At 43.1% G+C, this 19132-nt stretch overlaps 1 protein-coding gene across 3 annotated transcripts in view; it reads right to left on the bottom strand.

The window, feature by feature from the left end:
• CENPC (centromere protein C) overlaps positions 1-19132 on the bottom strand; it is a 79207-nt gene that overhangs the window by 35351 nt on the left and 24724 nt on the right. For all 3 annotated transcript variants that reach the window (XM_080676034.1, XM_080676036.1, XM_080676035.1), the window contains exons 8-9: positions 15116-15717; positions 1836-2027 (exon numbers count right to left, since the gene is read on the bottom strand). In XM_080676034.1, coding sequence (XP_080532160.1) covers positions 1836-2027; positions 15116-15717 — 794 coding nt within the window. The remainder of the gene's footprint in view (positions 1-1835; positions 2028-15115; positions 15718-19132) is intronic.

Here is a 19132-nt window from a genome sequence, read left to right as displayed (position 1 = left end):
CCTTAACTCTCCTTTCCCACCTCCTACTCTTTCTTGGACTCCACTCCAACCAGGCTTTTGATCTCATCATTCCACAAAAAAAATTTTTATATAGGTGACCAACAAAGTCCATATTGCCAAAAACATACTGCTGATTCTTAGCTCCTCTCTAATGCAAACTATCAGCAGTATTTAAAACAGCTCTTCATTCCTTAAAATGACTTCTGTTACCCTAAGTTCTCATTTTCCCTTAATCTCACTTATTGTTCCTTTTCAGTCTCATTTGATAGATCTTCCTATCCCTTCCTGACTCCTAATACCAGAGTCTCCCAGGACTCAATACTTGGCTTTCTTTCTTCACTAGGTACAAAACATTACTAAGTGATTTCAAGCAGTTTCAAAGTTTTAAATATCATCTATATATTGATAACTTCCTAATTATATGTCTTCCCACATCTTTCCACCTAACTTTAGACTCATTTATCAGGCTATCTCCTCAATATATCTGCTTTGATATCTAATTAACATATTATAACCTGAAATCCTGATATCCTTCCCAAATCTGCTTCTCTCACACCTTTCCTCATCTCACTTAATAAAAGAGCCCTACAATGGTAAGATATGTACACATATAATACCTTAATAAAAATTTGAAAAAAAATAAATAAATAAAAGAGCCCTATTCTTCTACTTGTTCAGGAAAAAAAGAAAAAAAACAAAAAAAAAAAAACCTAAGTCATCCAACCTAGACTCTTTCTAACTCTAATCCTTCAGTAGTTTCTGTGAGTTACCTTCTAAAAATATGAATCCAGCCCAGCCGGCATGGCTCAGCAGCTGAGCGTCGATTTATGAACCAGGAGATCACTGTTCCATTCCCGGCCAGGGCACATGCCCAGGTTGTGGGCTTGATCCCCAGTGTGGGGCATGCAGGAGGCAGCCGATCAATTATTCTCTCTCATCGTTAATGTTTCTAACACACTCTCTCTCTCTCCCCCCATCTCCTTTTCTAAAATCAATAAAAATATATTAAAAAAATAAAAATATGAATTCAACCTTTTCATTTCTTCCCTCCAACAATTTAACTAGGGTCCATACTTCCATTTTTACCCAGCCCTAGTTTCCTCTGTACATAGCAATAAGAATAATCATGTTAAAAGATGAGTCAATCAAGTCACTTTACCATTTAAAATCCTCTAGTAGCATCCTAATACACTTCATCTAAATGTTATCATTGCCTGCGTATCTGACTTCATCTCCCCTGGCTTACTCTTCTTTAGCCATACTGGCCTTCTTGACCTTCCTCAAACACGCCAAGCATGCGCCATTAGCAGATACAGATACTATTCCCTTGGTGTGGAATGCTTCACAAAGTTATTTATATGGCTCCCTCCTTCACTTTTTTCACATATGTGCTCTGAAAGATCATAATGGATTCTCATCAAGACCTTTCATAAAACAGTATTATGCTCTATTCTCTTATCCACCCCCACCCTGCCATTTTTTTCCCATCTCTACCCTTTATCTTCTTTATTTTTCTTTATTACCCCATCACTTCATGAATTACATATCTATATTGTTGGTCTTCTCCCACGAGAATGTAAGTCCACAGAAAGCTAGAATATTTTGCTTTTTGTTTAGTTTTTCCATAGACATATCCCTACATCTAGAATACTGTACATGATAGAGCCTCAGTGAATATTTTTATAATTAACTGATTTAATATTTCTATTGGTGACCCAATTTCTTTGTCAATAGATTTTCTCTGGAGAATGAAAGTATATATAAATCAACATAAAGCCGCTTACAGAATGATTTTGGGGGCGCTCCTAATAAACAATTTAACTAAAAATACTTACTTTGGTCTGATTTTACCATCCACCAATTAGATGGACGCCTGGAAATTCTTTGACTTCTTGTGACAGTCAAAGTCACTTTTTCAAGTATAAGACGGTTCTTCCTGGATCCATTTGAAATATTTTCCTTTTCACATTCCCTATTTTTCCCGTGATTTGCTGTATGAGGAACATTGGTGCTACTTTTCTTACTTCCTAAATTAAAGAAAACCATATAAACAATTCATAATCTACACTTTGGTGTTTTCAGAAAACCACGACAGATATTTTTTTAAAAAAAACCTCTCAATTATACACACTTCTTTTTACCCTGTGGGCTTTTCTTCCTTTCTATATTTTTAAAGTTACATATTCTCAATAAGATCTCTAACTTTCTGTCAGTTAAATGCAAACTTTTTACATTGCTTGATAACATATACTCCTGAACCAAAAAGAATAAGTATATTCTGAAAAGGAAAAATAAAAGATATGGTTCCTTCCAACTACTTACCAATGTCCCAAGTAAAAAAAGGTAACTACTGCTTTCTGTTTTGAAATAATTCATGACTTCTGTCAATCTAATTTTTTGGAAGGAGAGGTTTAAAGTGAATTTTCAATAGAGATCTTTCATATACAAAAGAATGATTGTGAACAGAATTTAAAAAGAGAAAACAGGATGAAAAGAAACAATGAATATGGCAGGCTAACTAGTTAATTGACAAGATTTGGCATCAATAGTAATTTCATTTTACTACTAAGGCAAATAAGTAAAAATAATCTAACAGAAGGAATAGATAAATTCTAGTTTTATTTTTGTGACTGACAAACAGGAAGAAAGGGAAATACAGGCTAATTTAATATAAATATTGCAGCTGAGATGGAAAAACCACCAAAATGGGTTTAGAAATGGAGAATTTCATTTTTTCGGAAATATGTTTAAAATATTAGATGTTAATAAACAAAATGAACATTTTTCTTGCATAAAATAAATGAAGAAAACAGCATATTTATTAAGCATCTTAGACAAAGATTATTACGGAGCCCAAAGGAGAAATTAAAATCCTATCAAATAAAAAAATACATAAAGTAAACTGCATGAAGGTATATAAAATAATTAGAGCAGGCATTACATAGAATCACAGAGTTATCAAACTATCCTATCTAATAAAAAAGTAATATGCAAATTAACCATCACTCTGCTACACCCACAAGCCACGCCCACCAGCCAATCAGGAGCGAGTATGCAAATTAACCCAACCAAGATGGCTGCAGCCACAGAGAGAGCAGGAGGGAGACTTGGGTTTCCTCGGCGATGGAGGAAGCCAAGCTTTCTGTACACCATGGCCGGCCCACTCCAGGCTACAAAGTTTCAATTATAGAAGATAAATGAATCCCAACAGAAATGGCTGCCACCAAGGAGCGAGCAGAAGGCGTGGCTCTGCTCCAGGCTACAAAGTTTCAATTGTAGAAGATAAATAAATCCCACATACCAGGGCCTCCACTTGGGTAGCTGGGGTGCGTGGCCGGCCTGCAAACCACCACAGGCCCCTCACCCAGGCCGCCCCATGCCCCAAGGGAACCCCCACCATGATCCAGGACACCCTTCAGGGCAAACCAGCCGGTCCCCACCCATGCACCAGGCCTCTATCCTATCTAATAAAAGAGTAATATGCAGATTGACCATCACTCCAACACACAAGATGGCTGCCCCCATGTGGTCAAAGATCCTGCCCCCGTGTGGACACAAGATGGCCAGCAGGGGAGGGCAGTTGGGAGGGACCAGGCCTGCAAGGGAGGGCAGTTGTGGGCGATCAGGCCAGCAGGGGAGGGCAGTTGGGAGGGACCAGGCCTGCAAGGGAGGGCAGTTGGGGGTGATCAAGCCTGCAGGGGAGGGCAGTTAGGGGTGACCAGGCCGGCAGAGGAGGGAAGTTGGGGGTGACTGGGCCTGCAGGGAAGGGCAGTTAGGGGGGACCCAGGCCTGCAGGGGAGACCAGTTGGGGATGACCAGGCCTGCAGGGGAGGGCAGTTAGGGGTGACCAGGCCTGCAGGGGAGGGCAGTTAGGGGTGACCAGGCCTGCAGGGGAGGGCAGTTAGGGGTGACCAGGCCTGCAGGGGAGGGCAGTTAGGGGCAAGCAGGCTGGCAGGGGAGCAGTTAGGCATCAATCAGGCTGGCAGGGGAGTGGTTAGGGGGTGATCAGGCTGGCAGGCAGAAGCAGTTAAGGGCAATCAGGAAGGCAGGCAGGGAGTCAGCAGTCCTGGATTGTGAGAGGGATGTCCGACTGCCCATTTAGGCCCGATCCCACCAGGATTGGGCCTAAACGGGCAGTGGGACATTCCTCATGGGGTCCCAGATTGGAGAGGGTGCATGCTGGGCTGAGGGACACCCTCCCCCCCCCCCCCGTGCACGAATTTCGTGCACCGGGTCTCTAGTATAGAATAAAAATAGAACATAATAGGAGTTAAAATCTGAAAAGTGAAGACCAGAGATTTCATTAAAAAGGTAAATTTGGGGTAATAACTCAAAGAGAGATGATATCTAATGCAAAGGGATAATTTTCTCAAGGTCTGAATGTAAAGCAAGTACAAAGAACAAACAAACTTGGGGAATATGTAGTGAGTCACAAAAATTTACAGATGACATGAGGAAAAGTAATCAATAAAGACATAGAAGAAAATCAAACTAAAAAAATAGGAAGGAGAACCAAAATATGACATAATTAGAAGTTAGCTAGTATTTAATTAGGCTACAATGAAACTGCATCTTAGTCATCCTTAGTCCCTACAGCCTATTAACACTGTGTTTACCATAGTCTCTCAATAAATAGCCTGTGAAATAATAAATTCAGATTGAAGTCAGTGTTTCACTAGGCAATGAAATAGGCAAAAGTGCTATCCAGCATGAGTTATTTTGGAATATTTAGGGTTTTTTATTCACAAACCAGCTATACCAGAATCACCTGGGAGAGACTGCTTAGAAATACAGAATTTAGGATCCACCTCTGACCTATTAAATCAGAGTATTAATCAGTATTTTAACAAGATCCACAGGGAATTAAAATGTACATCCAAGTTTGAAAGCACTGTTTCAAGGAATTCAGTTATTTTCCCAATTAAACTTGATTGGGGAACAGAGAAAGAGAAAATGAGCCAAATTATGTCAAGATCCCTTTACACTAGTATCACTGATTCTATTTTGATAGTAAGTTATAGAATTTGGCAATTCTTTAAATTTGGGATAAAGAGAATGATTCATGCTTATAAGAGGAGTAAAAGAAAAATACTGAATAAGGCACAAATAAATTGATAAGAAAGTAAAGAATCTATTTACCAATATTGTGCATAATGATAATATCAACCAATACTTTGGAAATGATGACAGTGGGAGATACTGGAAAAGCCACCACATACAATGTAAAAATTCAGTAGTAAAGATCTTTCAGGGAGGGGAAGTAGAAAATAATAAAGGGTCAATTTACAAAACACTAAAGCAAAGATACAGAACTGTCAACATGGTTGCCACTGATTTGTAGTTTAAGAAATTATCTGTACATGCTCAAAGTCACTAATCATCTGAGAGACGAAAATCAAAACGACAATGGGGTACCATCTCACACCTGTCAGAATGGCTATCATCAACAAATCAACAAATGACGAGTGCTGGTGAGGATGCAGAGAAAAAGGAACCCTCATGCACTGCTGGAGGGAATGCAGACTGGTGCAGCCACTGTGGAGAACAGTATGGAGTTTCCTCAGAAAACTAAAAATGGAACTCCCATTTGACCCAGTGATCCCACTTCTAGGAATATATCCCAACAAACTAGAAACATCAATCAGAAAGGATATATGCACCCCTACGTTCATAGCAGCACTATTTACCATAGCTAAGATTTGGAAACAGCCTAAGTGCCCATCAGCAGGTGAGTGGATTAAAAAACTGTGGTACATCTATATAATGGAATACTATGCTGTGGTAAAAAAGAAGGAATTCTTACCATATGCAACAGCATGGATGGAACTGGAGAGCATTATGCTAAGTGAAATAAGCCAGTTGAAGAAAGATAAATATCACATGAACTCACTCACTTGTGTAATATAATGAACAACATAAACTGATCAACAAAAACAGATCCAGAGACAGAGAAGCATCGATCAGACTGTCAAACCTCAGAGGGAAGGTATGGGGGGATGGGGATAAAGGGGAGAGATCAACTAAAGGACTTGTATGCATGCATATAAGCCTAACCAATGCACACAGACACCAGGAGGGTGAGGGCATGAGCGGGGGGGGGGGGGGGGGGGAGGAATGGGGGAGGCGTAATAAGGGGGGGTAGGGACATATATGTAATACCTTAATCAATAAAGAAAAAATAAAATTTAAAAAAATAAAATAAAAAAGTGGGGGAAAAATTAGCTGTACAACTGCAAGAATCCTCATCAATGAACATCATTTTACTATACCCTATTCCTCCAACCTCAAGTAACTCCTTTTATTCTCTTTCACCCCTTTGTTCTTTTCCCTTATGCTTGACAAAGTATCCTCAAGAACTACTCTAACAAACAAAAGGTGCTCATGATGACAGAAATTATTGCCCATGTTCATTAATCAATGTGAACAATGATTGAAGGGAAATGAATCTGAGGGGGGAAAATACTATCAACAAAGAGTTATTTGGACAGCAATACAGAAAAAGAGTATCATAGTAAGTAAAAAACAAACCAATTAAGAACATCATTTCAGAAACCAGTTCAAGATCAGGAAAGGTAATATGCAAATTGACCGTCACACCCTCACACAAAGATGGCCGTCCCCATATGGTCACAAGATCGCTGGCAGGGGAGGGCAGTTGTGGGTGATCAGGCCAGCAGGAGAGGGCAGTTGGGGGCGACCAGGCCGGCAGGGGAGAGCAATTGGGGGCACTCGGGCCAGCAGGGGAGCAGTTAGACCTATCAATCAGGCTGGCAGGGGAGTGGTTAGGTAGTGATCAGGCTGGCAGGCAGAAGCAGTCAGGGGCAATCAGGAAGGCAGGCAGGAGAGCAGTTGGGAGCCAGCAGTCCTAGATTGTGAGAGGGATCCCCTTGGGATTGAGCCTAAACCGGTAGTCAGACATCCCCTGAGGGTTCCCAGATTGGAGAGGGTGCAGGCTGGCCTGAGGGATACCACCCTCCCAGTGCACGAATTTTGTGCAACAAGCCCCTAGTTAGAAAATAAATGACAAAGAAACTTTTAAAACTAATAAATAAGAACACATACAGAAGATACAACTGGCATATGAACAGTTGGTAATGTAAAAGAGTTAATTTAGAACTAAGGTGACATGTCATAAGTAGGGCAATAGCTAGAAAAAGAGGTGACTTGTAAAAGTGATAATTTTTTACTACCACAGAAAATTTTACATATTTACATGTAAAGAAGTGGGATTCTGAAGGTGGATAATATTTTAATTAACACAGCAAAATTATTCATCCAAAATAGAACCATACTCTGTCACTGATGACAATATATTACATGACCCACAGATATGATAACTGCTAAAACTATAAGATCTGAGGGATATTTTAGGAATAGGAAAGTTATAATCCCTGTTGTCGTGGAACTTTCAGTCTGGACTCTAAAGGCAAATACAGAAACAGAAAAAGAAGCATGGAACAGACTGACAACTCTTAGAGGGAAAGGGCGGGGGAGCAGACAGGAAGAGATTAACCAAATAATTTATATGCATATATACATAACCTATGGGGATAGAAAAAAATAGTGCAGTGAGGAGGGGGGGGCCAGGGACAGGGTAGAGGGGGGTCAATGGGGAAAAGGGGGCATCTGTAATACTTCCAACAATAAAGATAAGTTTATTTTATATAAATAAATAAAAATTTAAAAGAAGAGCTATAAAGCTTATTCATATTATGTGCTAAATTAAGATAAAAAGTAAACAAAAGTAAGCAATAAAAATGAGGGGGGAAAAGAAATACAGAAATTCAGCAACTAATTATGTTTGCTACAATAAAAAGAATGCTCTTGGAGCACATATCTGTTAATAAAAGGGTAATATGGTAATTAGACCGGGCAGCGAACGACCTTCCAGACGTCTGGATGTCCTTCCGGACAAAGCCGGGGCAGTGGGGACCAAGGCAGGGGGCCGAAGCAGCCAGAGCTGCGAGTGGGACACTCCAGCCTCAGTGAGCCCACGGCCTCATCCCTGCGCCAGCTGCCAACCCTGTACAGGGTTCCCAGGTCCCACTGCGTAGCCCCCGCCTCTGCCAACCCTGCCCCTTCTAAGACGAAGCCGGGACTGCGAGGGCCAGCCGGGGCTGTGAGGGCTGGCTGAGGCAGCCGGGACTGCGAGGGCTGGCTGAGGCAGCCGGGACTGCGAGGGCCAGCTGGGGCTGTGAGGGGCTGCAAGGGCCGTCCAAGGCTGCAAGGGCCAAGCCCCTTGCACAAATTTCATGCATCGGGCCTCTAGTAGGAATATATCAGGGTTGGGTAATAGTCAAGAGAAGTGGTATTTAAACTGAGTACAAAGCTTGGTAGGAAAACTGGGTACATTTAGGAAAATTTTTCTAAGCAAAAGGAACAGCATATTAAAAGACCCACAGTTGAGAAAGTGGTCTGTTTATGGGACTGGAAGAAAGTCATTATAAAGCAGCCCAGGAGATGAATCTGAAGAGGCAGAGAGAAGCCAGAGGGTATATACATAAACTACTACAACAATCTTAGAAATAAATGACTCTAGCTTGGCTGAGTAGCAAGAGGACATGGAGAGAAGTAACAGATCTGAAAACTACTTAGAAGGAAGTCCAAGATTTGCTAACTTCATATGGATTGCTTGGTAAAGATGATTTGGTTTCTTTCCTGAACTATTAAATTTATTATGGCTCCGTTTATGAAGATAGGAATACCAGAGGAGAAGTAAGTCTGAAGGAATTTAGTTTCCAATATGTTCTATTTGAGAAGCCCATGAGACTTCAAAAGTGGAAAAGTCAATTGGTTCAACCCAAGTCATTAATTTATGCATTACAAATTTGTCAAGTGCCTTTTGAAGTACAAACAAATTATCTTTAGAGTAAAAATATCTTTGGAATTAAAATAGCTTCATATTATTCATCTGTGAAAATAGACATGGTTAGCAGAATAATGGCCTCCCAAAGATGTACTCACCCTAATCTACAATATCTGTGAAAATGCTACCTTACATAGCAAGAGACTTTGCAAATGTGATTAAGGTTATAAATCCTCAGATGAAGAGATTATATTGAATTATCCAATTATATTGATCCAATTTCATTACTTGTGTCCTTAAAAGTAGTGGTCACTGAGAAAGAGAGGCTGATGGAAGAAGAAGCAATAGAAATTCAAAGTGTGGTTTTGAAGATGCAAGAGGGGAGGAATGACTCAAGGAAAATAGGTGGCTTTGAGAGGCTGGAAAAGGCAGTCTCTCCAGGAACCACCTGAAGGAATGCAACCAGGTCAACACCTAGATTTTAGCCCAATGAGATCCATTTCAGACCTCTGACCCACAGAACTGCAAGATAATAAATATGTGTTGTTTTAAACTATTAAGTTTGTAGTGATTTGTTATAACCGCAATAGAAAATACAATTGATATGATAATTAATCATGTTGTATTCCCTAACCAATCTAGATAAAATGGAATTTTATATAAGAAAATTAGTGTGCAAAATATAGTAGGGACCCAATAAATGTTAAACATTATAATTAAAGAGAGTATATCCTTTCAGTATATTTTCTTGATATGTTTCTTCCTAAGAAATTCTGGATAAATGAAAATTTTGTGGCTTCAAATTTTGTGAATTTATATCCTATTTAAGGGACTAGTAAGAAAAAAACTTTCTTGTAACTATCAGCCCCACTTTAGTCAGATTCTTTATGTTGTATTTTCTTAAAATGGTCAGTTGCTAATTAGAAACTGAAGGAAGCAAAAAAATTAAGAACAATTCAATAAAAATATGGCATGTCTAACATTTACAAAAGGTGAAAAAAAATATATAGAAAAGGTTGCTTTTTCTCCCTCTATTTTAAGCAGAATTTTTCAAACACACAAAGGAACATACAGACAAAATTGAAATCTGACAACTATTATTTCCAGTGATATAAAGTCTGAGTTATCAAATATATATAAATATATACTAGAGGCACAGTACACAAAATTCGTGCATGGGTAGGGTCCCTAGCAGCTGCCAGCTGGGGCCTTCCTTCATACTGTGCCGCCCCCTAGTGGTCAGAGCACATCATAGTGAGCAATCCAACTCCTGGTCGGTTGAACTCCCGAGGGGACACTTTGCATATTAGGCTTTTATATATATATACTAGTGGCCTGGTGCATGAAATTCATGCATGGGAAGGATGGTGTTCCTCAGCCCAGCCTGCACCCTCACCAATCTGGGACTCCTCGAAGGATGTCCTACGAGGGGAGGAAGATCAAATTAAAGCACAATATTTAAGCTAGTTTTTGTAAAATCAAATTGCACTTTTCATATAGTTATTACTTAATTACTCATTATTTTAGCTTATTTTATCTTCTATATCTACACTAATAAAAGAGAAACATGCAAATTGACCGTACCTCCGCTGTGCCCACAAGCTATGCCCACCAGCCAATCAGAAGCGAGTATGCAAATTAACCCAACCAAGAAGGCAGCGGCCACGAAGCTGGAATGAGCAGGAGACTTGGGTTGCCCCAGCGATCAGGAAGCCAAGCTTCCCGCCCATCCTGGCTGGCCCTGGCCTTTTTACAAAAGGTGTAAAAAAAAAAAAAAAATTGAAAAGGTTCCTTTTTTCCCCCTCTATTTTAAGCAGAATTTTTCAAACACACAAAGGCACATACAGACAAAATTGAAATCTGACAACTATTATTTAGGCGCGATCCCGGTTTACAGGGATTGGGCCTAAACCAGCAGTCGGCCAGCCCTCTCACAATCTGGGACTGCTGGCTCCAGCCACTCGCCTGCCTGCCTGATTGCCCCTAACCACTCTGCCTGCCAGCCTGCTCACCTCCAACTGCCCCCCCCCGCTAGCCTGCTCACCCCCAACTGCCCCCCCTGCTGGCCTGCTCACTCCAAACTGCCCCCCCACTGTCCTGATCACCTCCAACTGACCCCCACTGAGAGCCTGCTCACCCCCAACTGGGCCCCCTGCTGGTCTGCTTACCCCCAACGGTCCCAGCCCCCACCAGCCTGATCACCACAACTGCCTTCCCATCCTGGCCTGATCACCCCCTGGCAACCCAAGCTCCCAGCCCCTCCTTTTCTTCTTTTTTCTTTTCCAGCGCCTCCTTGAGCGGAGGCCAGGGCTGGCTGGAAGCAAGTATCTGGGATTTATTTATCTTCTTTAATTGAAACTTTGTAGCCTTGAGCAGAGGCCAGGGCCAGCCAGGATGGGTGGGAAACTTGGCTTCCTGATCGCCGGGGCAACCCAAGCCTCCTACTCACTCCAGCTCCGTGGCCGCCGCCTTCTTGGTTGGGTTAATTTGCATACTCGCTCCTGATTGGCTGGTGGGCGTAGCTTCTGGGCACAGCAGAGGTACGGTCAATTTGCATGTTTCTCTTTTATTAGTGTAGATATAGAAGATAAAATAAGCTAAAATAATGAGTAATTAAGTAATAACTATATGAAAAGTGCAATTTGATTTTACAAAAGCTAGCTTAAATATTGTGCTTTAATTTGATATTCCTCCCCTCTAAATCAGTAATATACTATAGTCATCTAGAACCTTCAGGCACATGTATAATTCTGGTCAAGAGAGTTTTTTGGCTGGCTATAGTTTTTCTAATTTGGGCAACAAAAACATTCTCACTTATTTTAAAACTTCTTGATAGAGCTGAAAAAAATATGAACTCTAGAATGGGACAGGTTCTGGGACAAGTATTTTTTTAACTTCCTTTGAGTGTTATCTCCTACCTTATAGGATTGTCAAGAAGGATTAAATTATATTACATACATATAAAGTGTGTAATACATTTGATAAGTGTTTTCTATTCCACTAATTATTCTGGAGCAAATTCTTTCTATAAGAATAACTACCTTTTCTCTCTATTACTTAAAAAGTGGTACAAAGAACATAAATAGATTTACTCTTCATGACAGTGTCATCATTATAAACCTCAATCATTATACAATGACATAAGGAGGGTGACCATACTTAGGTTTGCTTGGGACAATCACATTTATGCTTACTGTCCTTTACATCCTCACTCACACTCAAGTGTCCCAATTTGGATGATAAATGACATAGCAACCAAAGATAAAAAGATATAGTGAGATACTAGTTAGATAATTGTTCTCTTGTGCTTCTATTATCATCCTGTGAACTTATGTTGGTATAGAAACCCAACCAGATTGGTCTTTTTTAATGGTGAAAATTGTGTCTTAGTAATCTTTGTTATTTCATTGTTTAATACCTTGCTTGGCAATGAATGACTGTTAAATAAATAATGATGGACTAGAATAGTATGGCTTTTTATCCTATAAGAAATAGCCCCACACCATCCTGTTTTCCCCTAATCTATACTAATAAAAGAGAAACATGCAAATTAACCATCACTCTGCTACACCAAGCCACTCCCACCAGCCAATCAGGAGCGAGTATGCAAATTAACCAACCAAGATGGCGGCAGCCACGGAGCAAGCAGGAGGCTTGGGTTTCCCTGGCGATGGAGGAAGCCAAACTTTCCGCCCGCTCTGGCCAGCCCTGGCCTTCACTCAAGGCTAAAATGTTTCAATTATAGAAGATAAATAAAGGCCAGATACCAGGGCCTACCCTTGGGTCACTGGGGGGCGTGGCCAGCCTGCAAACCACCACAGACCCCTCACCCAGGCGCCCCATGCCCCAAGGGAACCCCACCCTGATCTGGGACCTTCAGAGCAAACCAGCCAGCCCCCACCCATGCACCAGGCCTCTATCCTATCTAAAAAAAGAGTAATATGCAAATTGACCATCACTCCAACATACAAGATGGTTGCCCCTATGTGGTCAAAGATCCTGCCCCCATGTGAACACAAGATGGCCGCCACAAGATGGCCAGCAGGGGAGGGCAGTTGGGGGCAATCAGGCTGGCAGGGGAGCAGTTAGGCATCAATCAGGCTGTCAGGGGAGTGGTTAGGGGGTTATCAGGCTAGCAGGCAGAAGTGGTTAGGGGCAATCAGGAAGGCAGGCAGGTGAGCAGTTGGGAGCCAGCAGTCCTGGATTTTGAGAGGGATGTCCTAGATTGGAGAGGGTGCAGGCTGTGCGGAGGGACACCCCCCCCCCGTGCACAAATTTCGTGCACTGGGCCTCTAATCTATACAAATGAAAGGGTAATATGCTAATTAGACTGGGAGATCTTCCAGAAGACCTTCCGCATGTTCTGGACAAAGCCATAGTGATGGGGCTGAGGTAGAGGCGGCTAGAGGCCAAGAGGGGAGGGCAGTTGTGGGTGATCAGGCCAGGATGGGACGGCAGTTGTGGGTGATCAGGCTGGTGGGGGGCAGGGCTGTTGGGGGTAAGCAGACCAGCAGGGGGGCCAGTTGGGAGTGAGCAGGCTGTCAGTGGGGGTCAGTTGGAGGTGATCAGGACAGCAGGGGGGCAGTTTGGAGTGAGCAGGCCAGCAGGGGGGCAGTTGGGGGCGAGCAGGCCAGCGGCGGGAGGTGGCAGTTGGGGGTGAGCAGGCCAGCAGGGGGGGGCAGTTGGAGGCGAGCACACTGGCACGGGGAAACTGGGGGTGATCAGGCTGGCGGGGGGGCATTTGGGGGCGAGCAGGATGGCAGCGGGGGGGGGGGGGGCAGTTAGGGGCAAGCAGGCCAGCAGGCAGAGTGGTTAGGGGCAATCAGGCAGGTAGGCAGGCAGGTGAGCGGTTAGGAGCCAGCAGTACCAGATTGCAAGAGGGATGTCCAACTGCCGGTTTAGGCCTGATCCCTGTAAACCAGCAGTAGGACATCCTTCGAGGGGTCCCAGATTGAAGAGGGTACAGGCTGGGCTGAGGGACCCCCCCCCTCCATGCATGAATTTCGTGCACTGGGCCATTAGTTTATCGATAATAATAAAAGCGTAATATGCTAATTAGACCGGATGTCCTTCCAGACGACCTTCCAGATGAAGCTGGGCTGCGAGGTAAGCCCGGGTCCCAGGTGCCTGCCGGCAGTCTGAGGGAAGCCCAAGTCCCAGGTGCCAGAGGGAAGCTGGTGCCAGCAGCCAGGGTAAGGAAGACCTACTCTTGTATGAATTTCATGCATCAGGCCTATAGTCCTATCTAATAGAGGGAATATGCAAATTGACCGTCACACCATAACAAAAATGGCTGCACCCACAGCAGAGGCAGGGATTCCATAACACAAGATGGCTGCACACACAGCGGAGGCCGAGTTCCCGTAACGAGCCTTAACGAGCAATCAGCAGGGACCTGAGGCTGCGCCCCCTGCCTGGTGGGCCTTGACAGGGGACCTCAAGCCACACACCCCGCCCCGGAGCCAGGCTAGGGGACCTCAGGCTGCACCGCCCACCTGGCAGGGCTTGATGGGGGACCTCAGGCTGCACCCCCCGCCCCGGCGCTAGGCCAAGGGACCTGAGGCTGCGCACCCCCACCTGGCAGGGCTTGACAGGGACCTCAAGGCATGCCCCCTGCCCCGGCCTGGGCTGTGAGACCTCAGGCCACGCACCCCGCCCCGGCGCCAGGCCAGGCAACCTGAGGCCATGCCCCCCACCCAGCGGGGCTTGATGGGGGTGGGGCTGGCTGGGTCTGGATATAGACCAATAGGGGTGGTGCCGGCCAGGTCTGGGTCTCACACGATTTTGAGGTGCATGTGGGTGGGCAGGACTTGACTCTGGTTCCCATGATGTGCCCCAGACTCTGACAGGAGAAAGATTTTCATATACATTTTACTAATTTTCTTTCATCTCTTACACTTGTTATTATAGAGGAAGGGCAAATAGCAATTTTAAAATATTTCCTCTAATTAATTCCCTTTTAATGTGCACAAATTTTGTACACCAGGTCACTAGTATTTAAATAAACCTCAAGAATATATGATGCTGTTTTATTTGAGTTCTTGTAACTACCTGGTATACAAGTCTTTCCCTCTCACTCTCCCTTTATTTGTGCTCACCATGTTAGAAGTTACACAAAATTCAAGCCAGTTGGAATTAAATTACTAAGGCCATGCCCCCCACCCAGCTGGGCTTGATGGGGGTGGGGCTGGCCAGGTCTGGATCTAGACCAATAGGGGTGGTGCCTATCTTACACAGTTAAACTGGAATATTACAAAAACACAGAGTAGCAGAATAATGTTTGTAGTTATATTAAATATAAACACTTACCCACAGGTGGCACCCGTTTTTTGGAAATATGAACATTTCTCTTCTCTTTACACGCTTTCATACTTCTGTCTGAATTTCTTTGTGACTTGTCCTGGGCAATAGGTGACATATTTATATTTTTATCTTTACCTTGTTCCATATCAACCTGTTCTTCTACTTTATTGACTTTAAGTTTTCTTTTCTGTCTTTGTGTTGTAGTCCTTTTGTTTCCAGATGATTTTTCTGCATTTTTGGAATACATTTCAGTTTTTGTAGTTCTACTTTCCATTTCATGTGTCAAAGCACAATTCCTACCCAGTTTTCTTTGATCAGAGGGCTGAGATTTCTCTAGTGGGTGAGCTTTTCCAGAATGTCTGTCATTTGTCAAAGTTGTAGGTGTTACATTGTGATGTTTTTCTCTTGACATCTTACTTTGAAGGAGTGCAGTGCTCTCAGTAGGGGATACTATGCGTTGTTTCCCAGGCACAGTCTTTCTTGGTATAGTAATCCAAGACTGACTGGCAAAACTATCTGATTCATCAATTATAAATTCATCCTCTAAATTCATATCAGTTGCAGGAGATGACTGAGGTGGAGCAGTTGCTATATGCCTAAAAACAGGACTAAAAAAAAAGATGTTACAATAAATAATAGCTCAAAAAAATAAAGCTTTACCTTAGCTCAGTGAAGAAAATAAAATAACCTATAAATAAAATATATGTATCTTTTAAACAACAGTTTACATGTCTCCTCAATTTTCCTTTACCCTTTATATTTTATATTATAGAAATATAAAAGGACCTTTCCTTTTATATTTCTATAATACGATCACAATCATTTATAACATTAATGGGATCACAGAAATTTAGAGCTGGAAGAGAACCTATACATCAAGTAATTTGATGCCCCTCCTACCCATTTTATATTTATTTAAAAGTTGAAATTCAGGGATGTGTAAATATAGTCCAGATACATTGACTGACAGCTCAAAAATGCATCCCATTGTTAGGTCAGAGGAATTCCAGAAGCTGATGCATGCAACGGATGGTGATGCAGATAACAGACTAGTGCACCAGACAGATGGCGACACAAATGCTGGTCCCTTCCTGGAACCCGTGACGGACCTGTGCTCCAGGCAAATGGTGACGCAGATATTGGCTCCATTCCTGGAACCCCTGCACGCGGCAGAAATTCCATCCGCCCTCACGGAACAACTCATGGTCCTCTGCCCTCACTGAACAGCTGTATAAAAAAAGTGCCTCAGGAGGATCCAAGATGGTGGCGTAGGTAAACACCTAAACTGCTGCCTCACACAACAATTTCAAAACTACAACTAAAAGACAAAACGTCTATCACCCAGAACCATGGGAAAGCTGGCTGAGTGGAAGTTCTACAACTAGAAGGAAAGAAAAAAGAGCATTGAGACGTGCACAAGCACTGAAAAGCTGAGGTATGGAGGCGCGCGAATCGGGCTGGCGGTGGGCGACTGGGAGAGCTGCTTTTTTCAACCTGAAGGGAGACAAGCTCCCAATTACTCCGAACTCCAGTTTCTGGGGAGATGCGGGGGACCCAAACTCCTACAGGGAGAAGCTGGACTGTCTGCCATCGGGTCAGAAAGTGAGGGTGGCTTGCTTGCAGGGCTGCGCACAAGAATAATTGTTTACTGCGCTGGGGCACGGGACGTGGGGACGCGGTCAGAGACGCAGAGCCGGCTTACTGGCAGCCATCGCTGTTTGCCACGCCCTAGCCCAGTGACTCCCTGAGACCCTGCCCTGCACAACCTACAAACCCACCAAAGCTCCAAGCCACGGCTTTAGCATATGAATCGCCTGCCCTATCGCAGCTTAACCTAGCAAACTTGCAGCCCGGGTCAGACAGCTCCAAAACCTCCAAACCCCAAGCAAAGAGGAGAAAACTGTAGTTCTCGCTGTAGCGCCTGCTGGGTGGCCTCAGACAGTAGCTGACCTGCACCCCATTGGAGATTCAGAAGCCAGTGTACCTAGTGGTCAGTGTGAGACAGCAGATTTCAACTCCTCACATCCATAAGTGACACATTCAAGAGGCAGACTCAGTGAGCACCAAAGCCCCAAAGAAACAAGTCCTGCACCATAAACGTGTCTCCAGCACAGCAGTTCTTCCATTATAGACACAGCGGGTCCTCACAGCCAATTGGCCTGGAGGTCAATTCCTCCCAGTGTACCAACAGCAATCAAGGCTTAACTACACCAAGATTTTGCACTCAGCCCACAAAGGGGTGTACCAAGAGCGTCCACCTCAGGTATTGGGGAGGCTGAGCTACTGGCCCCTATAGGTCACCTACCACACAAAGCCACTCCATCAACACAGGGAAGCAACAAAATGCGGAGACAAAGAAACATGTCACGAATGAAAGAAATGGAGGAAAGCAAACTACTGGACGACAGAGTTCAGAACCACATTTATAAGGTTACTCAAGAATCTTCTAAAAACCGCTGAGGAACTTACTGAGACCTTTAAGGCTCTTAATGAGAATGCCAAAAAAATGGAAAAGGACCTGTCAGAAATTAAGCATACACTGTCTAAAATAAAGAATATACAGAAACTCAACTGTAGATCAACGTACCCCAAGAATCAAACCAAAGATCTGAAATATGAGGAAACAAAAACACCCAACCAGAAAAACAAAAAGAAAAAAGAATCCAAAAATATGAAGATAGTGTAAGGAGCCTCTGGGACAACTTTAAGCGTACCAACATCCGAATTTTTGGGGTGCCAGAAGAAGAGAGAGAGCAAAATATTGAAAACCTATTAGAAGAAATAATGACAGAAAACTTTCTCTACCTGGTGAAAGAAAGAGACTTACAAGTTCAGGAAGCGCACAGAACCCCATACAAGAGGAATCCAAAGAGGACCAAACCAAGACACATCATAATTAAAATGCCAAGGGCAAAAGACAAAGAGAGAATCTTGAAAGCAGCAAGAGAAAAACAGTTAGTTACCTACAAGGGAGTACCCATACAACTGTCAGCTGATTTCTCGGCAGAAACTATGCAGGCCAGAATGGAGTGGCAAGAAATATTCAAAGTGATGAACAGCAAGAACCTACAACCAAGATTACTCTACCCAGCAAAGCTATCATTCACAATGGAAGGTCAGATAAAGAGCTTCACAGACAAGAAAAAGCTAAAGGAGTTCATCACCACCAAACCAGGATTACATGAAATGCTGAAGGGTATTCTTTAAGAAGAGGAAGAAGAAAAAGGTAAAGATAAAAATTATGAACAACAAAATAACATCAAATACATACCTACCAACAAGTGAATCTAAAAATCAAGTGAATAAAAAATCTGAAGAACAGAATGGACTGGTGAATAGAATAGAATCAGGGACATAGAAAGGAAGTGGACTGACAATTCTCAGGGGGGAGGAGGTCTGAGGGGTGCGGGATGAGACTGGACAAAAATCTTACACCTATGGATGAAGACAGTGGCGGGGGGTAAGGGCATGGGGTGGGGTGGGGAATCAGGTAGAGGGGAGCTATGGGGGGGGGGGGAAGAGGAACACTTGTAATAATCTGAACAATAAAGATTTATTTTAAAAAAAAAAAAAAGTGCCTCAGCTCCTGCCCAATGCGATTTCTCCGGCCCTACCCTCGGACCGGTGAACCTTGCCCAGGAGTGCTAGATTAAAAGTTCCTTCTTTTGACTGGCCTGGACTCTCTGTCTTTGTTCCCTGTGCCGCAAACCTCACACCCATTATTACATATAATGTTATATTAAATTATATATTTGTATAGATCTCTTTAGATTTCTTCTCATCTAAATTAGGTTTCCAGAACCAATTTCAGTATGGTGTGGGGGTTCAGCCCACACAAACAAACAATTCCCAGACACCAGTAGCATATCTGAGAATTCAACTCAATTATGACACTATCTACCCAGAGAAAGTATCAGATGCCAACATTATGGGATCAATCATACAAGAGTGCCCTGCCCCGATACACACACACTTCAGATGCTGCCACAATCCCATATTACCTGTGTTTCTGATCAATGAGGT

The sequence above is a fragment of the Plecotus auritus genome, assembly GCF_963455305.1.
Source record: "Plecotus auritus genome assembly, chromosome: 1".
In the NCBI taxonomy this organism is placed as follows: Eukaryota; Metazoa; Chordata; class Mammalia; order Chiroptera; family Vespertilionidae; genus Plecotus; species Plecotus auritus.
Note: the sequence above shows the minus strand (reverse complement) of the source record. Positions and strands in the feature narration are given on the sequence as shown.